The sequence below is a fragment of the Phascolarctos cinereus genome, unplaced genomic scaffold (assembly GCF_003287225.1).
Source record: "Phascolarctos cinereus isolate Bilbo 61053 unplaced genomic scaffold, phaCin_HiC Scaffold_4;HRSCAF=312, whole genome shotgun sequence".
In the NCBI taxonomy this organism is placed as follows: Eukaryota; Metazoa; Chordata; class Mammalia; order Diprotodontia; family Phascolarctidae; genus Phascolarctos; species Phascolarctos cinereus.
In genome coordinates, this window is record NW_027555847.1 from 222,010,328 (window position 1) to 222,033,235 (window position 22,908).

Here is a 22,908-nt window from a genome sequence, read left to right on the forward strand (position 1 = left end):
AATCAGTTAACCTCTCTGATCCTCAGTTTCCCCACCTGTAAAAAAAGAGGGGATTGGACTAGATGGCTTCTGAGGTCTCTCCCAGCTTTAAATCTATCCTCCCATTCTTTTGTGATCCTATGACAACTGGATTGGGGTGCTGGCTTTCCTTAGGTCCCACTCCAGCTCTGCCTAATTCCCCGTACTCCCTCTACCTTCCTTTGCCTCAGTTACCCGCATCTGTAAAGTGTAAATTATCATACTCAGTATTTCCCTCTCTTGCAGGGTTGCCGTAAGAATGAATGAATTGAGGAATGTTAAGAGGGCCCTTTGTGTCTCAGAGTGCCAGGTGTTTACAGATCTCTCGAGTCATTATTCACTGGAGTCTCACATCCCTGGGGATTTTCCTTGGTTGAAAAGTTTTAGGGGGAAGGTCAAGCATCCTTCCAAATAGTAGCCCATTAGCAAAATGCAAAGTTCAGCAGGAGTAGTTAAGGGCCCCAGATAGACCTACCAGGAGGCAGAGGAGGAATGTAGCTTGAGCCACAGATGTTAGGTTTGATCAGTCAGGACTCCTGCCCACTTCAGATGACAATTATCATTAATTATTGTCTGCAACCTGCTCCCCCCTCCCAACATGGGGGCTTTCAAGCCTTGTCCTGGGTTTACCCTGCTGTATTGATTACTGCATCCAGAGAAACAGATGGACTGCAAGAGACAGATTGACAGACAGTCAAGTGGGATCTGGGTTTTCTCACTAACCTTGAAAATCTGATGCCCGCTTCATGCTGACAGGGGATTTAGCTCTTTGCAGCTGAAAGAGAAGGGAGGGATGGGAAAGAAAAAAAAGGACGGGATAAGAATCAAACAGGACTCTAGACATATGTCACAGTCACTGAGAAAGCAAGAAAGAAAAACATCAATGCTGCCATTCTGTCCTTTGTCAAAATGCAGTCTGGGCTACCCCCGTCAGACAGAGGCAAAGGAGAGAGTCCCTTGAATCATGGAGCACACCAGGATACCTGACTCCTGCGGCAGGAGTGACAAGACTAGAATAGGTTCCCTTGGGCTCAGATTAGGCAGCTACTAATACAAACAACACTGCACCACTATCCGCCCCACTCTATCCCTCACATAAAGGCTGAAAGCACAATATGGCTCTGGGCAGAAGATGCTACAAGATCCAGAGAGGTGGAGTGGGCAGGCAGGATTCAGATGTCTCCAAATAGAGGGTGAGAAGAGTAGAGCCAGGTACATGGCCCAGGGAAATGCTGGGCTGGGGGAAGAGGAGGGATGGCTCTAAGATGCGGGAAAGGACAAAACATTCAGGCATCTCTACGAGATGACCTCTGGCTGCGCACTGGCCAGGAGGCTGTTCCCTGGCTGGAATTCTGACTTGGCTCATGCTTTTGAGGCATGTACTCAGACGGCCCAGCAAAAATGGGGTGAGGATTACATATTTTCATGCCCTGATTGGTACAGATTTTCTTCTTCTAAACCATGTACATCATGTCAGTTGATCATGAGACAGTCAGTCATTCAATCAGCAAGCACTAGATTGGGAAGAGGGCAGTGTGAATGTGATTAAAAGTCTCTGGACTTCACTTTATTTTTTATTCTCTCCAGACCAAAGCATAAATCTGGGTGTAACTTCACCCCTAATTGGGATCCATACACTTGCTCTCCTTATTTCTGCCAGTGCCACTATATCTGATTCTCACTAATAGGGAGGAACTAATTATCACATAGAAATGATGGGAACCTAGGAGGGGCAGGAAAGTGAGCCCTGCCTCCTAGAATTTGTGACAGAGAAAGAGAGGGAATCCGGGCATGCGCTCTCGATTTCGGGAAAGCAGATTTTAAAGGGGTCAGAGGTAGGATAAGTAGGATCCTATGGACTGAAATTCTATAGGGGAAATCAGTCCAAGAAGGAGGGGAAATTGTCAAGAAGGAAACTCTGTAGATGCAAAAGGAAACAATTCCAATGAGGGGGATAATAGGATCATATTGCCTCATCAGTAAGTGCTGGCTCATTGATTGATACTAAGTACTTGGAAAACATAATAAAGGGCAGTCTCAGTTCCCCTCCCTCCCCCAACTTGCTCCCCTAAAGCTCATGTGACTGTTGTCAATAGCCATCGGAGCACTCAGAGACAGCCTTCTCATTAACAATTTGCCTGAGGTAAATAAGAATTGATCTTTGATGAGTGGAAACATTTTATTTTGTTATTATCCTACCATCGTGATGGAAAACAGATTAGTAGAAACAAACCAACAGGCATAAAAGCAAGCTGGTAGGTTTTGGACTTCTATTCATAAGGCTGAATTGAGACCAGCCACATTGTGACTGCCGAATCCTGTCTCCACCTCATCTTCCCCCCTCCTCCCCCCAAAGAAATGAGACTCTTCAAGGGGAATGTTTGCATCTATTGGGGTGACATTAGCTACCCTAGACTCCTTCCCTTTCATTCAATCAGAACCAAGTAGTTCAGAACATTGGTGCCCAGACCCCTGGTTTCCCCATAAAGAAGTACCTGGATGCCCTTCAAGTTCATTCTCCGCTTTGGGGGATGATAGGGCAGGAAATACTTGCTGTCCTCTGGTGAATCCTCAGAAGTTGATGAATCATCTGCTTCCTGACCATTGGTTTTAGGGCTGGAATCTCCAAAGGTCTGAGAGATAATAGTTACTGGCAGATTCCTGGGAAGACTCTGGAAACAGGCATACAAATTTAGGGTAGGTAAAGGTACCCTAGAAACAGTTCTCATCCAAGTGAGAGACCTGGATGGCATATCATCACTGGTACTAGCAATCAGTCTCAAACACTTCCTAGCCGTGTGACTCTGGGTAAGTCCTTTAACCTCTGTTTGCCTCAGTTTCCTCATCTGTAAAAGGGGGATAATAATAGCACCTACCTCTCAGGGTTGTTGTGAGGATCAGAGGAGATAACATTTGTATAATGTTTACTTAGGATCTAGTAGGGGGCTATATAAATGTTATTGCTATTGTAGTTGTTGTTATTATTACATTTTGGAGTGATCTTTCACTCTTTCCTCTCCTCCCTTCATATCCATTCTGCCATCGAGTTCTATTGAGCCTTCCTTTACCATATCTTTCTCATTTGCCTGCAAATTTTCATTCTTGCATCACCATCATAGCATAGGCCCTCACCACTTGTTTAAATCTCAAGGGCCATCTAAGGTCTGCTGTGTTTTACATCTAGGTTATCATAATACCCTGATAATTAGTCTCTCAGCCCCCAATCTCTCTTCCTTCTAGCCCCCTCAATCATCCTCAACACTGAGGAAAGACCAATCATCTTAAAATACTACTTTTCACATGTCATATGTAACACTCCTGCTCACAAATCTTCAGTGGCTCCCTATTACCTATAAAAGAGAAAGCCCACACTTTTCTCACTTTGATTTAAGGCTCTTTATAATCTAACTCCTGTCTACTTCTGCAAATCATTTCCCATTATTCTTTTGCACAATTGATAGGATGATAGATTTAGAATTGGAAGAGATCTTCAAGGCCATTTAATCTAACTTGTTTCATTTTACAGATGAGGAAACAGGGTCAGAGATATTAAGGGAGTTGCCCAAAGTCACACAGCTAATAAAGTTGCTGAGCTGGGATTTGAACCAAGTTTCTCTGAATCTAAATGTACAGCTGTCCAATGTGCCCTTATGCCTTCCATTTCAATTCAACAAAACATTTATTAAGTGTCTTTTATGTACAGAGGAAGCTGGGTTTAGTGTAAAGAAAGATGACCTTTGAGTCAGTAAACCCTGACACATAGTCCCATCTCTGACTCATGCTGGCTGCGTGACTCTGGGCCAGTCACTTAACTTTTTATCCTCCATGCAACTTTTGAAGACTGAAAGTTGCAGAGCAGTTGGTATATATATATATATATATATATATATATGTGTGTGTGTGTGTGTGTGTGTGTGTGTGTCATGCAGAACAAATACACACACACAGTCCTCTGAAAGTTTTGGTGCAGTTTTAAGCTTTAGTAAGCTTGATTTTTTTTAAAAAAAAATTAATTTTTAATTAATCATTTTCTGAGCTTTAACAAACTTAAAACTGCACCAAAACTTTTGGGCATCCTGTATACATGTACATATATGCACATATATCTATATGTGATCTATCTATCTATCCATCTATCTATCTATCTATCTATCTATCTATCTATCTATCTATCTATCTATCCACACAGAGCTAGGCGCTAATTAGTGAGAATAATGAATCCTATAAAGTGGTGCCATTATTTGAATTTGTACTGTATATTCCTTTTGGGCTAGAACCAATTGCCATATTTTACATAATTCAAAGAGTGAAAATTTGAAAACTTGATCGCTTCATGGGATTCATTATTTGCACTAATTGGGACCTAAGATTTTTGGAATACCCTGTTTGTGTATACACAGATCTAGATATGATTTGTGTATTTATATATATGCAGCTAGGTCAATTACCCTATTTTACTCATTATAACTTTAAAGACTCCACATTTGAATACATGTGACCTCTTTATGGATCCATTATTTACACTAATAGGGACCCAAGACTTTTGGGATACTCTGTATATGTATACATAGATTGAGATATAATCTATATATCTATATGTGCAGTGAGGTCAATCACTCTATTTTGCGCATTGTAACTTTGAAGAGTGTAAATTTGAATACATGGGACCACTTCATGGAATTCATGATTTGAATTCACTGGGGCTTGCCGAAGGTCACACAGTAAATGTCTGAGGCTGGATTTGAACTTAGGTCTCCCTGACTCCAGGCCTGGTGCTCTATTCACTATGCCACCTAGCTGCCCACTATTTTAAAAGAGGCAAGCTGAAGACTGGATGATCTAAGTAGAGCTTGAGACTCATAAAGCTCTTCTGTTATAGTCAGTGGTAGTCAGATTTTTACTGTGTCTTGTGCTCAGTTTTGGGTTCCCCCACTAAAGAGGGACATGGAAATCTTGGAAAAGCTTCAGAAGAGAGCCAAGATGATTAAAGGTTTAGAGAATATAGCAGTGCTGTCCTTTTGTGTGTTAACAGCTAAGGACCAAACAGCCAACTCTGCAGGGAAGAAAAATTAGCAAATTAATGAATCAGGATTGTGTTTATACTGGTCCTAAGAAAGGCAGTCACTTGTTCACTTAAGTAAGATGCTCTGCCTTTCTTATAGATGTTGGTTGCTGAAAGCCTGGGTCCTTGCTGTGAAATAAGCTATCAAATTGATACCACCCCCTGGAAATACAAACACATTATCATTTACCCAGGAAATAATGGCTTCAGTGAAATTATTAAACAATAATTGGCCTTGATGACAGAAGTGTAAAAAGGATCCTGATTAATGACTTTACCAATTGTTCTTCTATTGCTAACATTTGCCAAGAGAACATAAGATTATAGGATCATAGATTTAGAGCTGGAGGGGACTCAGAGGTTATCTAGTCCAATCCCCCCACTTTGTTGATGAGATTAAAGACAGAATTATTTAGTATGGAGAAGAGTTGAACCCCTGTCTTTAACTATATGAAAGGCAACTCTTAGAGCAGTGGTAATCAAAAGGTGGTCCCAGGATTCCTGGGAGTCCCAAAGACCCTTTCAGGGGCTTCATGAGGTCAAAAATATTCTCCAAAAATACTAAGGTATTTAAATGTCTAATAACATATACACATAACTCACATAAACTCTTTGGGGGATCCCTGATAATTTTTAAGAGTGTTAAGACCAGAAGTTTGAGGACCAATATCAGAGAATGATGGATCAGTTTCAATAATGATTTTTATATTAGCAATTAATATTGTTATTATGCATATTAAAGTTTGCAAAGCAATTTTCTCAAAAAAACTCCTGTGAGGTAAGCAGGGAAAGTATTCTTATCTTCATTTATAGAAGAAGAAACTAAGTAATTCACCAAGGTCACACATCTAAGCAAGTATATAAGCCATGATTTGAATCTAGGTCTGCTAGACTGAGATTTTCTCCACTAGATTGTGCTGCCTATCTCTTTGAACCAGCTACTAATTGCCTCACATTAAGGTGATGTTGTGGCTTCCCAGGCTGGAGACTGGAGGGAAGATCAAGGGCTTCATCCTACCTGGTCAAGGCCAGTGATGTCTTTGGAAAGGCGTCGGACTTTGCTCTCTAGGTTCACAATGCAGGCTTCCTTCCGGACCATCTCAATCCTCAGTTCATCGTTTTTCTCCTCCAGCTCTCGGATCTGCTTTCTGTACTTGTCCTTCTCAATCAAGCATTGGGAATACTGTGTCTGTGCTTCATCACGAGAGTGGAATGCCTACCATGGACAAGGAAATGTGGCCACCTGGGTTAGTCACATGGTTCAAACCAAATTGAATCCCAAATATTCTCTGACCTCCAGTTAGGAGGACCTCTTTTTCCTCATTTTTCCAGCTGGAAACCATGACTATAGCTGGTATCAAAGCTATCCAGATGGTCTTCACCATCATTCTTTGATCATCTTAGCTGTAATTATAGCTTTTTCTCTTCTCCACTAACTTAAAAACTTCATCTTTCCTCCTAGTTTTTCCCATCCTTAAATCTGAACGGTCAGGGCCTTAACCCAGTATATTGAAAACTCCAGGTAGCAGTCAATTCAGAAAGTCTCCTGAGTAGAAAAATATAATTTAGGCATAGAAAGAAGTGATAGAGATTTACTATTATCTACCACTTAGCCACTTATTACCACTTAGTAACACTGCACTGACCAAACCCCATGATGGAAACCAATGGTCTACGTAATGAGGGTGATGACTCCTTTGGTCCCATTACACATAATTCTGAGGTCAGTACATCCAACCCGTGCTGGAAATGGAACTCTTGAGTCATCAGCCACCCCTTTCTCTCTGGAAATGTTGCTGTGGCAGGTACCTGGTCTCGTTCTTTCTCCACTTCTTCTAGTTGTATCATCACAGTATTCATTCGGTGTTTATACATATCACAGTCTTTCCCCAGAGTGGAGCACTTCAGTTCCAGATCTTCTTTCTCTTCCAAGTACTATGAGAAGGACATGAGGAAATTGATAAACTCATTAAATAATCAATAGCTCATAACTGACAAGAGTTTCCTAGTTTCTCCTCCTCTAAGAGTGGTAGAGTCCACTGCTCTTAGCTCAATTGGTGCTAACCAGATGTTGTAATTCAGAGGTTTAGAGATTTGGATCTGCAAGGGATGTTACAAGACATCTAGCTGAACTCCCTCATTTTACAGCTGAGGAAACTGAGGCCCAGAGTAGTAAAGTGTGGTTCAGATCCTACTGTATATCAGAAAGTAACCACACATACTGCACATGTCACCTCTGCCTCTCTTGAATCCAATTCATGTGCAAATTAAGATATCAACCTCATGATGGCATTGGTCTTTGAGAATGAAAGACAGAATTACAAATTAAGATCTAGAAGGGACTTTAAAGGACATCTATTTCAACCCATTCATTTTGCAAAGGAGGACACACTTAGGCCTAAAGAGGTTAAGTGATTTGCTTAAAGCCAAAGACAGTCGCTGGAAATTTAACCCTCTGAATCCAAAGCCATCCTTTTTGCATTACAACAATCTGGCCTCTTTGGCTAAAAGGAACAGGATTGAGGGAACTATCCTCATCTCAGGTAAATGGGACAGATCCAGGTACCAAACACATATGCAAAAAGGTTTATCAAGGCAAATCAGATGAAATTGTACCTCACTAGGGGAATGGCCATCCCCCATTTGCCCAACTACAGTGCAGCATGAGAAGCCCCTGAAGACTCTGGGCTCCTTCCTAGCTGGTTCCCTCCTTCTCTAGTTCCCACCTTGTCTCTTAGCTCCTCAGCCTGACGCATCTCTTCCTGCAGGTTATAAATCTTGTTGACCAGCTCCTGTCTATCTTCCAGAGCCTCTTTCCGGTCATGTTCCAGGATATCCAAAATAGCCTTGTCTGAGTCTGGCAGGCTGCGTTTTCCAGCCTGGAAAGAAGAAAGAAGGCTTTAAAGCTGTAGGTGGGGTAAGTGAAATGGAACAGGAACGAAGTGAGAACAAGAAGGAATGACAGGTATAAAGACAGCCTGGTTTGTAATGGGGAAAGTGAGGAAGGAGGAGAAGTCTCTGGGGATCTCTAAGAAGCTTATCACTTAAGAAGTTTATCACCTGGAAAGGCGAATGAAACCCACCTCTTCTCAGGAATATCTTGACTCCCACTGTTCTGCTCTGGTTCTTACCGAGAGCTGACAGAAGCAGTGAAACATTCTGCAGGCAACAACAATGAGAAAGCAGATCTGCCTTCCAGACTTTACATCTGAAATATCAATTAATCTGCCCTGTTTTAACCCAGTATTCATCTTCCGCCAGGAGGAAAAAATTAAAACATTGGCTAGGCAATGGGGAACAAGACAGTACACATTTCCCCCACTTCTGTTATGGGTAATTTAGGGGGATGAATTTATTTGGTTTATAACTCATGCGCCCACCAACGTCATAAAATCATAGACTCTTGAGCTCAATGGGATATTAAAGGGCATCTACTCTCTCCCCTATCTGAAATATGAATCCTCCCAACGATATCTCTGACAAGTGATCATTAAGCCAAGGAATTCTTAAACAGTTTTGTGTTATAGGATACTCTTAGCAATCTGGACCCCTTCTCAGAATAATGATTTTACATGCGTAAAATACAAAGGAAAACAATTATATTGAAACAGAGTTATCAAAATGTAAAAAAAAAATCCCAGGCCCCAGGTTAAGAATCCTTGATCTAGTCTTTGCTTAAATACTTCCAGGAACAGAAAGCTTACTACTTAGAAGAGGTGCCCATTTCAATTTTGTATAGCTCCGTTAAGAAGTTCTTTCTCATTTTGAGTTGAAATCTTCCAAACAATTAATGATAGGTCTGTCCTCTGGAGCTCTATAGACTCAAACTAATTCTTCTTCCATGTGCCAACCAGTATTCCAGTATTTGAATAAGAGTACTATATAGCTCTCAAATCTTTTCTTCTCCAGACTATGGTTTTGAGTCCCTTCATCACCTTGTTTGACTTTTTTTAAAAAATGCAATTGGGGTTAAATGACTTGCCCAGGGTCACACAGCTGCTAAGTGTCTCAGGCTGGATTTGAACTCAGGCCCTCCTGACTCCAGGGCTGGTGCATTATCCACTGTGCCACATAGCTACCCCTCTTAGCTGCCTTCTTAAGAACACTGTATGATTTGTTAATGCCCCTCTTAAAAATGAGCTATGTAATTGAACATAATAGTTTCCCTGGTTTCCTTCAAGACTCAGCTCAAATCCCACCTTCTACAGGAGGTCTTTTCTGGTCCTCCCAGGTACTAGTACTGTTCCCTATCAGATTACCTTCTATTTATTCTGAATTTATCTTGCATGTACCTAGTTAGTTATGTGCTGTCTTCCCCATTAGAACTTCTTGAGGGAGGGATATTGTTTGCCCTTTTTATGCATCCACAATGTTTAACATAGTGCCTGGCACATTGTAGAACCCCTAATAAATGTTTGTTGACTGATTGAATGATATTCCAAATGTGGTCTGACCAGTATGGAATACAATAGGATTATGGCTTATATTTTTCTGAGCAGAGAGAGAGAGAGAGAGAGAGAGAGAGAATATATGCATGTGTACGTGTGCAGAGCTTGTGATTTCATCGATGTAGAGAACTGTCAGAGTGGAAACTCTCCACCAATGCAAATCAGAACATCATTTACAGCTTATAATCTTTCTTGCCCATGATCGTATCAGAGGCAAGACTTGAACTTGGGTCCTTCTGACTCCCAATTCAGCTCTTTCCACTCCACCATGCTGTATTTTGGGCACTATAAATCTATTAATTCAGCCCAATATAGTCATATCATACTGTCATATTGAGACCCTTAAGTTTTTTTTTGACATAAATTACTATTAAGCTAGGTAATCTGTCTCTCCTCCTCCCTGCAACTTCTGTATTTTGTAGCAATTTTTGGAGCCAAAATTCAGGGTTTTACATTTATCCTCCATTAAATTTCATCTTAAAATCTAATTCATATCAGCAATCACTTATTAAGCACCCATTATCTTCAAATCACTGGACTAAGTGCTGAGGAAAAGTGAAGGTATCTACCATCAAGAAACTTCCATTCTACTGTTAGTTTTGACTTAGCCTATCAAGCCTTGAGCCTATCAAGATAATTTTGAATCCAGATGCTTTTATATGATATACTGGCTATCCTTCTCAGCTTTGTGTAATTTACAGATCTGATACCTTCTATGTCTTAGCCTAAGTTATTAAAACGTTGAATGGGACTCGGCCAAGGAAAGAGCCTAATGGCAAAGCATTAGAGACTTCCTTCCTCTTGGGTTGACATCGATGCAACAAGCAAAACATTTTTGGGCATGGTTATTTAACCATGAGAGACAGTGTGGTGTAGTGGATACAGAGTGGTCTTCAAAACCAGAAAGACTTGGGTTCACAGGCCGCTTTGACTGTGTGATAATTGTCTGGGCAAGTCACCTTGGTGCTCTAAGCTATACTCTACGGCTATAAATTCATCAGGAGATAGTAGAGGGATGTTCACCAACAGAGTCAGTCCAAACTCAATCTCTATTCAACCATATGCATCATATAGCTTTCATTTCCCCATTTTGTCCTTGAAGTCATAATGAAATATGTGGTCAAATGTTTTGTTACAATGCAGCATTTTTCAGATCTAGCATCTCAAAAAAAGGAAATAAGGTTAGTTTGGCATGATTTGTTTTTACTAAACAAACGCCAGTCCCTGTTTTCTTTCAAAGGATTCACAAGCCCATCTCTTTTAGGATTTTCATGGCAACTGAAATTGAGCCTCTCATTCTGTAGGCCTCAGAATTAAACTTTTTTTTGAAAAGTGATGTAGACTGACCAATATTGGAGACCGGATGTGGTTATAATAAACAAACCTACTGTCTATTTATCTACATACCTATTCATATAAGCATGGTAAGCTTTAATAGCTTAAAACTGCATAAGTTTTTCAGAATATCCTATATATGCACATGTAATATATATATATATATATATATATATATATATATATATATATATATATATATATATATATATACACGCACACATTCACTTACAGCCATACACCTAAGTATATATACACATACATGCATATGTATGTTTGCATGGGTATACTCATAATACATATGATACCTGCATAATACCTGCACACATGCATATACAATCTGAAGTTGTTCAAACCCTGAAGGACAAGTTTATTTCCCTAATGTGCTTTCTATATTATCTAGTACTGGTTTTCCTTGGAAGATTACCACCAACGGTACTCACCTGAATAATCGACTGTAACTCCTGGATTTTTGTCTTCAGCATTTCATTCTCTCTCTCCAGTTCCAGAACCTGCTCCTTCTTGGGCCGATTTTCTATGTCGTTCTTAAGTTTAAGCGACTGATTTCTCTCCAGCTTGCATTCCTCCTCCATCTTATTTAAACGGTGCTTCAGTTGGTCAATCTGGGACACCCCCAAGAAGCCAGGGAGAAAACAAAGTGGTCAAGAAACCATGAGTGATACACAAAACACTGACGTACAAACCCTCACGTACGACCGGCCTGCAAACCAACTACCTGTGTTAATACGGTTCTTCTTACACAGGCCCCTTCACTGTCTCCATAGGAATGGGAGTCCTCTCTTCACGAATAAGCTTGTACCTTCACCCTTTCCAGTTAAGCAGGTCCAAATGGCCTTGGCAGGTGGCACATTCTTGACCAATACGCATTGAGAACAGGACACCAACGCTTTCTGCAGGTCTCTTTATAATACACAATTCATATAACTGAATTCTGCTCTAGCCTCTCTACTGTCAACTTGCCTCTCAGGAAAATACAGTCAGGCAGTCAGCCAACAAGAATTTACCAGTGTGTCTGGCACTGTACTAAGTACTAGTGATAAAAAAAAAAGACAGAAAGAAAGAAAGGAAGAAAGAAAGAAAGAAAGAAAGGAAAGAAAGAAAGGAAGGAAGAAAGAAAGGAAAGAAGGAAGAAAGAAAGAAAGAAAGAAGAAAGAAAGAAAAAAGAAAGAAAGAAAGAAAGAAAGAAAGAAGAAAGAAAGAAAGAAAGGAAGGAAGGAAAAGAAGGAAAGAAAGAAATAAAAGAAAGAAAGAAAGAAAGAAAAAGAAAGAGAAAGGAAGAAAAAGGAAGGAAGGAAGGAAGGAAGGAAGGAAGGAAGAAAGAAAGAAAGAAAGAAAGAAAGAAAGAAAGAAAGAAAGAAAGAAAGAAAGAAAGGAAGAAAGAAAGGAAGAAAGAAAGAAAGAAAGAAAGAAAAGAAAGGAAGAAAGAAAGGAAGAAAGGAAGAAAGAAAGGAAGAAAGAAAGGAAAGAAAGAAAAAGAAAGGAAGAAAGAAAGAAAGGAAGAAAGAAAGGAAGAAAGAAAGGAAGAAAGAAAGGAAAGAAAGAAAAAGAAAGGAAGAAAGAAAGAAAGGAAGAAAGAAAGAAAAGAAAGAAAGAAAGAAAGAAAGAAAGAAAGAAAGAAAGAAAGAAAGAAAGAAAGAAAGAAAGAAAGAAAAGTGAAAACAGTCCCTGCCTTCGGGGAGCTCACACTCTAATAGGATAGAGAAACATAAAAATAACTAGACATAGGACAGGCTTAGTACAGGATAGTTTACGTGGCAATTTCATAGAACACTTTGTCAGGATCAGAATAAAACCTTTCCTTTTCATTCAAGGTAGAAAAATTTCTATTCCCTTCTCATTCCCCACTCATGAGGTCACAGGGTTATAGGTCATAACATCACAAGACCTAGAGCTGGAAGAAACTTTAGGAGTCATCTAGCCTAATTCTTTGCTTTTTCAGAGGAGGAAACTGAGACCTATGAAGGTGAAGTAATTTGTCTGAGATAATACAGGTAATAAGTGGAAGAAGTGGGATTTGAACCCAGATCCTTCAACTCCAGCTAGCGCTCTTTCTAGGGCACCACAAAATATAAACTCCTCCTTGGTAGCACATACCTACACAGGGCTGTATTGACCATGAGCCCTGATGTGAGCAGCTGAGCACACAGAAAGATGGATTTAGAGTGAGAAGGAACGTTAAGGGTCATCTAATCTCATTTTATAGGTGAAAAAAACTCAGACCCAGAGAGGAAAATGACTCGTGCAAGATCACACAGAGAGTAAGCAGTAGAACTGGATTTGAACCTAGGAACCCTAAATCTAAAGACAGCCTCTTTCCATTCAACCAAAGTGCCTGCCATGGTGAAGTTTCCTTAGCTCATCAAGCAGAATGTAAAAGTAGCAGCTGTATCCTACCACCGTCGCTGTGCTCTTAACTTAAACCCAGCCTCAGGTGTATCTCACCTCCAACTGGAGATCTCGGCTCCTCATCACTGCCATGTTCTTCTCTTCACTTAGCTGGGCATAGCGCATTGCCAAGTTGTAGTTGTCATCCTTCACCTTGATCAGCTCATCATTGTAGTTGTCTCTCTCCTCCTTCATCTTATGGTATCTCTCCTGGAAAGTCATTAGCTCCACCCGGGTCAGAGTCAGCTGTTTCTTTTCATCTTCCAACTGGCGGGACTTGGCCAGGAGCTCACAACGCTGCACATCCTTGGCCTTCATTTGCTGCTGCAGCTTGATAACCTCATTCATCAGGAAGTGAGTAAGGCCTTCATGGCCTTCCTCCACTGGAGAAAAGGGAAAAGACAGCATGTAATTTTCTAAGGCCCAGAGGAGGATGCAGCATGGGAGATAGCAGAGAATACTCTCTCTCTCTCTCTGTTTCTCTCTGTCTCTCTCTCCTCCTCTCTCCACTGCTCTCCCCTATATACCTACCTACCTTCTACCTCTCTGTTTATCTATATCTATATCTATATCTATCTGTCTGTCTGTCTGTCTGTCTAATGAAGGGATGAAAACAGCAAGTGAACTACACTGACTCCATTTTGTGACTCAATTCTGGAGTTAGCTCAGTTCCTTTTTCTATTGAATTATGAGTCTAGTCCAGTTTCTGTCCTGTGAGAAAACTATATTCAATTGTGGGAATTGTGATAAAACTTTATTACATTGTTTGAATCTAGCTCTGCATGGCTGGGAAGCTGGACCACTTCTACTTGCTGCTTAGAAACCCTTAACTCAGAGCCTTGGTTATACTGACCAGAAAACCTGGTTAGATATAAAGATTGAGACAAGGAGTTTTATATATCTCAGCAAACCATATGTTTTACCTGAAAACTGGCCTCATATTGGTCAATCAATTACTGTTTCTGTGTTCCTTTGATTGAATACAGACACTTGAGGGGAGTAGGACACCTCTTTTTCTGATTTCAGAGAAATGAATTTATTTGTTCTTCCCCTGCCAACTTGGAAAGGCCCTAATCTTTCCTCTATTTAGAAATCATATTAACTAAATTTGTATGCTGTTTAATTGCTTTCTTTTAATTAATTGGTCTTGTTTAATTGTTTTTAATGTATAAAAATCTGTCTCTCCCTGTATTTGGGGTGCAACCTTAAGCTGAGGAGGTCTAGTCCCAGTTTGTCAGGCAACTGGCACGCGTTGCTCAAGAAATCAATATGCCTGGAAGTTCTAACCTTTGTTTCCTCAGTCATTTCATCTTTCACCTATCTATTTTTCTATCTCTCTATCTCTGTCTCTCTGCCTGTCTACTTATCTATCTGTCTGTCTATATCTATCTAGATACAGATATATCAATATCTATCTATATCTACCTATTTCTATCTGTCTATCTAGATAGACACAGATATATTGATATCTATCTTTATCTACCTATTTCTATCTATCTATCATCTGTCTGTCTATCTATTATCTCTCTCTCTCTCTCTTTCTCTCTCTCTCCCTGTCTGCTTGTCTATCTACCTAAATAAATGCAGATATATCAATATCTATTTGCCTTTTTTTTATCCATCTATCTAGATAGATACAGATATATCAATATCTATCTAATCTATCTATCTATCTATCTATCTATCTATCTATCTATCTATCTATCTATCTATCATCCATCTCTGTCTATCTACCCATTTGCTTGTCTGTCTATCTGTCTGTGTCTATCTATATTTATCTAGAGAGATACAGATATATTGATATCTATCTGTATCTACCTACCTACATCTATATCAATATTTATGCATCTATGTATCTATGTATCTATCTATCTTCTCTGCCTGTCTATCTTTGGGGCACGGAGAGGTGAATTACCATCACTACAGGGCTTGACCTTGATGCTGAGGGGATGATTTTCAGGTCTTAGATGATGAAGCATACTCCCATTCTACCCCCTAGATTAAAGAATCTTAGAATTTTAGAGCTCAAAGGGATCTGAGAAGTCATATAATATTACCTCATTTTCCAAATGAGAAAAATGAGACTCAGAGAGGCGAGCGATTTATCCAAGGTCACATAGATAATTAGTTTTATGTTTCCTGATTACAAGCTTAGAATTCTTTACACCGTCCCATGCTGCTGGTGCAGATACCTCGTGACCAATTAATGCTCCACGAACATCCTACTTCGTTATGCCTTTGTTTTTAATTCCTAGCACCTAATTTCTATCAATATTTGCAAATAAGTGGCTAACAGGGTTGGAGTTCCTGTCTCTGAGCTGACTTGCCCCATCACAGTTCTACATATTCATTATTCCCTCCATAAGTCTGTCAGAGCTTCATAGCCTTGCAGACAGATAGAGTGCACTGGAATTATTGCTCCTCTATAGACACATGCATTTTTGCCCCCACTGACGGAGCCTGAATGCCACTCACCCACAATGGTAGAAAACCTTCGGGTGGGCTCCTTCCCTGTCACCAGCTTATAGAGTTCTGGATAATAAAACTCCAGGCTCTCCAGGAACACCACATATCCTCTTTCTCCTTTGGTATGAAGAATGTCCAATAGTCGGCCTGAGACAAACAATATGATGACAAAAGACATAGAAGCAATGAGACCACATTCTATAGTTAGTCAGTCCACAAAATTTTATTAAGTGCCTACTATATGCCAGGTACTGTGCTAAGAAATGGGAAAGAAAAAGAGGCAAAAGGCGGTCCCTGACCTCAACGAGCTCACAATCTAATGGGGGAGATAATAAGCAAACAAATATGGACAAACTTTATATAGGAAAAATAGCAAACAATAGAGGGAAGAGAGGTTGGGAGATGCTTCCAGTAGAAGGTGGGATTTTAGTTGAGAAGTGAAGGGATCCAGGGATGCCAGGGGTGGAGACGAGGAGGGAGAGCATTCCAGGCATAGGGGACAGTCAGAGAAGATGCCCAGTGCAGAGATGGAGTGTCTTGTTTGAGAAGGCTGATGTCACTGTATCAAAGAGTATGTGGCAGGAAGTAAGGCATAAGAAGACTGGAAAGGCAGGGGGGCAGGGACTAAGTTATGAAGATATTTGAATGCCAAACATCTGGATCCCCCTTGATCTGGCTCCAACAGTGCTTGAAAGATTACAAAGCACTTTACATATATTATTTCATTTTCTCTTCACGATAGCCCTGTGAGGTAGGTCCTATTATTACCCTCATGTTGCAGATGAAGAAACTGAGTCAGAGAGAGGTCATGTGACTTGTGTGGAATCACATAGCTAAGAAATGTTTAAGGCAGGGCTTGAACTTGGATGTCCCTGACTCCAAGTGCTGTAGCCAATCAACTAGCTCCCTCTTCACATAGGAAAACTGTGCTGGCAAATTTTACTACTTTTGAGTTTTTCCAAAAACTCCAGACAACTGCTCTCAAAGGTTACTCAAGAGAAGTGAAGCAAATGGACTTGGATGTCTGGAAAGCAACATAAGCAGTGTGACTCCCCAGTGGACTAAAGATACCAGATGAAGGAGAGGACTACTATGATATAGCTTCTGATTCTCTGGGAAAGGGGAGGAAAAATGATGAGTATATTGGATGAGGAGTATGTGTATGGGAGATAAGCATGCATGCATGCATATATTTTGTGTGACTATCATGCTGGTTAGCTTTTCCAAGAAAAATTTAAACGTAGGGAGAGAGGGAGGTTTTGTGCTAGCCAGAATATTGCACAAAACGAGGGCCTTTTTCATTCTGCAGATGTATCTACATAATAAAGGCAAGATGGTGGGCCAATAGAGTAGAATGTGATAACTTTGCTTCCCCTGGTCTTTTTTTTTTTTTTGCTCAACCTCATTTGCATGCCAGTCAATAAGGATCTTCAGAGGAAGCTGGATTACATAATCTCAATTTATAAATATCTTCTGTATTTTGGGAGGTTAGGGTTTGCTTTTTTGGGGGGAGGCAGGTGGACAGGGAAGAATATAGAATACTATAAGTTGTTAATAGGCTTAATAACAGATTTTCTAATCCTAAATTAGGTAGTTATATGGGACAAAGGGCTTCAAATTAGCAATGAACATAGAATGTCAAAAGAATAGACAATTTTTGTCTGGAACATTCTGACTGGTTTCTATTTGGCTTCCCTCTACTGAGTATAATATCTAATAACTTTGGCTATGGAGTAGATACCTATTACCTCATCCTTATCAAGGAGAGGCTTTCTAGTTTTCATGACTAAGAGGGCCCACAAATGAGAAGGAATTCACCAGGTACTCTATAAAACTAAATGAAATGATCTACAAATAGTTTCCAAATTTTATCTCCCAAAGATGTTAACTGTTAGCTAACACACCCTTTGACATTTCACACACGTTTTCCTTCCCTTCATGTTCCATAATCCTTACCCTATCCTCTAATATATTCTCCCACTCCTAACTTACCTGTGGCTTTCTCTCCTCAGTATTATCTTCTCCTATCAAGGAGAACCACATTGGAGGATGCCTGGCGTACCCTAACCTTACTTTGGGAAAACCAACCAACAGCTTCAGCTAGACTTTCCCTCCCCCATCCCTGTGATGTCTGGGAAAGAGGTTACCTGATCGGTTGATCTTGGAAGGCAGCATGGGAGCACTGAGCACTTCATCTTCATCCTGTTCATCGATGACCTTACACTGGCGCAGGTAAGGGGTCAGCTTGGCTGGGTTGATGTATCGGCTTAGCATATGGCGGTTACACTCCACATTTTCCCAAAGGGCATCTTCTTCATCCTTTAGCGTCTCCATGTAGTCACCCATCTCTGGCTCCCCTCCTTTCACACACAAACACATGTACATAGACACACAAAACACCAGTAATCATAATTAAAATACACAGAGAACACCCATTTAACTGGTGTGAGTCTGACTGGACCAGTGGGCTAAGTGGATTAAATACAGCACCATTGAAACCCAAGGTCATGGTTCATTTTCATTTGATTCAGTGACCATTGCGCAGAATACTGATGCCTGGATGCAGGCTGAATTCCAGCCTCTCTCGGGATGCTTATAGTTCAGTCAGAAGCTCCCTGGAAGAGTGGATAATGTACTAGACTGGAAATCTGGAAGATCTGAGTTTGAATTCTTCCTCCGACACTTATTAGCTATGTGTCTTTGGGTAACTTACCTCTCTGAGCCTCAGTTTCCTCACTCGTAAAATAGGAATAATAATACCTGAAGTATCTATCTCACAAGTGTGTTAGGAGACTTAAAGGAAATAGTGTAAAGCACTTTGTAAACTTTGAAGCATTAGACAGGGTCTCCTAAAATTTGAAAGCTATGAAAGCTTTAAAATGCACTAAGGCTTTTGGGACAGTATATAAATGTCAAATATTTAGCCACTGGGACCACTCACAGTAGTCTGCTGGCAGTAAATACATTTCATCACTTTCATATAAAAAAAGATAGTTCAAAAAACTTTATTTTTAATGGACCTACATTCTGAGAAAATTCAATTCAAGGAAGATTTCTTGAATACCTATCCACATATATACATATGTGTATATACATATATGTTCACATATACAGATATCTATACATATATGCATGCAATGTACACATACACATGTGTATGGATATATGTACATGTATATATCTGCACACACACATACACACACACACACACACACACACACACACACACACACACACACACACACAAAGCTATGTGGCACAGTGGATAGAGTGCCAGGCCTCGAGTCAGGAGGACTCATCTTTGTGAGTTCAAATCTGGCCTCAGTGACTTATTAGCTATGTGACCCTGGGCATGTCACTTAACACTGTTTACTTCATTCCAGTATTTTTGCCAAGAAAACCCCAAACGGGGTCAAGAAGAGTTGGAAATGACTGAAATGACTGAAGAACAATAACTATATCTATATCTATATATACACACATATACAGTACATCTATGTATATATACATATATGCATACATGTATGCACAATTATATGTACACAATGTACATGTAGATGTACATATACACATACATATGTACATATACATATGCACACACAAATGTAATCCGTACAAAATCCTATATGGTTGCTATGGAAGAAACAAGAAACATGGTCTTTGCCCTGAAGGATCTCAAGATTTAACTTATAAAACAGTTGAACAATACAAGGCAGTTTGACCAATGGACCCACTCTAGATGAGTTAAGTTATTTACAGTGACCTTCGCTTGCAATGTAGGCTTGTATTTTTCAAATGTAAGTGCTCCTTTCAGGTGTGCTTGGTGAAAGAGGTTGTTCTGGGGTGGGGGGAGTATTAAAGCTGCTTCTTTCCAAAGCACTTTGACCAACTTGGGCATGAATCAATGTTAGTTTTGGCTCCTGAACAAGACCAATGTTAACACTGAGAATTTCAGCATGCAAGGAGAAAAGGAAGGTGAAGTAGGAAAAAAGGAGATTTGTAAGATTTAGTGCTAGAAGGCACCTCAGTGATCATTTAGTCCAATCCCCTCAGCTTTTATAGATGAGGAAACTGAGACTCAAAGAAATTAAGTAACTTGCCCAACGTCACACAGGCAGCCAAGGTGGAATTTAAGCCCTGTCCTCTGACTCCAGTTCAGTGGAGCTATTTCTGTGTACCATAGTACTTCCTTCAGAAAAATGAGCCTTTCCTAAGGTAAAGAATGGAGTTCTTTGCCATATCCCTCTATTTAAATCTATTCTTTTCTTCAACTTCTGATTTTACTCACCAATAGAATGAAAGCTTTTTACTGACAGGGACTATTCACCTCTTGATCTTATCTGACTTCTCTGAAAGGCATGGCAGATAGAGCCTTGGAGCTGGGAAGACTTGGGTTTGTGTTCCACTTCTGATAAATACTCACCCTCTCTCAGTCTTGGTTCCCTAATCTTACAGATTAGTGAACATGACCTACTTCATAAGGATATGGTGAGGCTCAAATGAGATAGCATATGTAAAGGGCTTTGAAAAACTTTAAAGCTTTCTATAAACACTAGTTATCATTTTACATGTAGGCTGCGTGACCTTGGACAAGCCCCCACACCTCTTGCTATCCCAGGCTAGTGGTCAAACTCAAATAGAAATGGATCCCTGCTGTCTCATATTAACTTAGAAAATCACAAATCAGCATTATCTATTTTGTATTGTATTTTTATTCAGTTTGTTAAACATTTCTCAACACATTAGCAGGCTGGTAGTTTTGCAGGCAATTCTTTCATGCCATAATGTGCAGAATTTTGGAAGGAGTTTCTTTTCCCAATGAGATCACAGACTCAGATTTTAAGAAATCCCTAGCACCCAGTACATTGCCTGGCACATAGTAGGCATGTGATAAATACATGTTGCATTGAACTGAATGACAATGCTTAGCACAATGCTAGGCATATAACCAACATGTAATAAATACTTGTTAAATTGGTTTTTTTAAACCTGTGTATTTAATGAGTACCCCACTCATCATAAGACACTATTCATATTTGTGTCAATGTGCACAGACTGGAAGTGGCATCAGAATGCCAGTATAAGGATGCCAACTCAGTGCAACTTCTGTAAGCTAAAAGGCACATCTGTTATAATCTGGACTGGCAGAGAGACTGATGCAACTTGAAAACCAAGAGAGTAGATACCTATGTCATTTGTCTGTCATTTTAAAAGGACTCTCTGGCTAAGTAGATCTTAATAAAAACAACAAAAATTCAAGACGCACCTTGAAAGGTACTTCCCTCTCCCCGGGGGTATCTGATCCCCCCGCCCACTTCACCATAACTCAATCTGACTCAGGTCTCCCTGTCATGTGGGATGAACCTACTGGTCCATCTCAGTCATGGGGAGGCTTCTCTGTTGGAAAACAGTTTGTGCAGAAAGGCTACCTGTCCACAGCTCATCTGAGAGGTGTCAGCCCTGAAAGTTGATCTCTAGAATGTGAATTACCAGCATTGGCTGCCCTTGGGTGAGGAAATATTACAGGGATGGCTTTACAGACTTCTCTGCATTTAGGATGGTCTCTATCCAGCCAGAATTTTTTCTCAGGGCTCTGTTTGTACTTAACAGGAAAGAGGGCAGAGGTGGAAACAGATGTAAAGACAAGGATGTGACAATGAGTCCATCAAGGGATGCCCTTGGAGTCGGGATTTCATAGACTCACAGATCTAAAGCTGAAAGAGACTGAAGAGGTCATCTAAATAGTCCAACCTCCATTTAAGAAATGATGAAAATAAGGTTAGGGAAGTTAAAGGGCTGCCCAAGGTCATAGAGGTAACAAACATCAGAAGCCAGACTTGAACCCAGTGCCCCTTTCTTCAGAGCAGGCATTCTTGCCACTGTTCCACACTTCCTCCTCAAATATCACCCAGACACTCAATGGTTTTGTGATCACTTCACCTGTCTAGGCATCAACTTCCCCAACTGTAAAATGGGATGATAAACTTACACTTCCTACCTCATAGCATTGTTGTGAGGAAAGTTCTTTGTAAACCTTAAATTGCTATTTAAAAATGAATTATCATTAAGAAGAAAATTTGGAATTCATAGAGTTTATTGCAGAAATATGTAATGACTGGGGTTTTTACTCCATCGTATTAATCACCAGGAATGATTGCTCCTGAAGAAGTTGCTATTGCTTTTATGGGAAAGTCATTATTGAACTTTCCAAGAATCAATTTAGGATGATGATAATGATAATAATTGATAATGATGATAATAATAACTGACATTTATATAGTGCTTTAAGGTTTGCAAAGCACTTTAAATAATACATAATTCCACTTGACCCTTGGAACAACCTTGCTATTATTCTTTCCATTTTGCAGATGAAGAAACTGAGATTTGGAGATGTTAAGGATCACAGTCAGCATCCCAGAGTCTATAATAAGGTTCTATTCATGGAATCACAGAATTTGTAAAAGAAATTTAAGGATCATCTAGTATAGCCATTCTCTTATACAGCTAAGGAAATGGAGACCCCCTAATAAATAGTAAAAATGCCTTGCTCAAGGTCACATAGCTAGTTATCAACAAATCTGGGGCCAGAATTCAGGGCTTTCTCTAGTCTAAAGCTCTTTCTACTGTCGGCCATTGCCCCTCTTAACACTTAGCCTCCACCCCGTCCCTGCCCTTACCAGTGCTCAGTTTCCAGATCCTGGGCTAGGACACTTTCAAATGCTTTCCACCAAGTAATCAAGGGCTCAGACTTTGGAAAGGCAACTGCTACCCTCACTGTGGCCACACTGCTTGCTCAGTCGGTAGTATTTCAGCCTTTGGCCTTTCTCAGACACTCCCCACTGTTCAGCCTCAGATGAGACACCTTTTTCTAATACTCAAGGTTAAGCAAGTCTGAGCTCCTGAAACCCGATTGTTTGGGAACCAGGATTTCATTCACTGAAAGGAACAAACCAAGCAAATATTAACTGACAAGACCCCTGTGAAGTAGGTACTCTAGGTACTACCATCCCCATTTAACAGATGAGGAAACCAAGGCTCAGAGAGGTTAAATCCTTTGGACATGGTCACAAGGCTAATAAGTGAAAGACAGGATTCCAACCAATATCTTCTGTGCTCCAAGGTTAGCACTCTGTGCTCTATACTATTCATTTTACATGACACAGGCATGATGTG

The 22,908-nt window shown here is 40.2% G+C and overlaps 1 protein-coding gene across 5 annotated transcripts in view; it reads right to left on the minus strand.

The window, feature by feature from the left end:
- The window catches only part of CARD11 (caspase recruitment domain family member 11), a 133,411-nt gene that overhangs the window by 36,469 nt on the left and 74,034 nt on the right, over window positions 1-22,908 (minus strand). For all 5 annotated transcript variants that reach the window (XM_020975231.2, XM_020975234.2, XM_020975235.2 and 2 more), the window contains 9 exons: window positions 17,883-18,095; window positions 15,745-15,882; window positions 13,327-13,652; window positions 11,307-11,486; window positions 7,807-7,959; window positions 6,890-7,015; window positions 6,099-6,296; window positions 2,514-2,690; window positions 742-793 (listed from right to left, as the gene is read on the minus strand). In XM_020975231.2, the coding sequence (XP_020830890.1) occupies window positions 742-793; window positions 2,514-2,690; window positions 6,099-6,296; window positions 6,890-7,015; window positions 7,807-7,959; window positions 11,307-11,486; window positions 13,327-13,652; window positions 15,745-15,882; window positions 17,883-18,095 (1,563 nt within the window). The remainder of the gene's footprint in view (window positions 1-741; window positions 794-2,513; window positions 2,691-6,098; window positions 6,297-6,889; window positions 7,016-7,806; window positions 7,960-11,306; window positions 11,487-13,326; window positions 13,653-15,744; window positions 15,883-17,882; window positions 18,096-22,908) is intronic.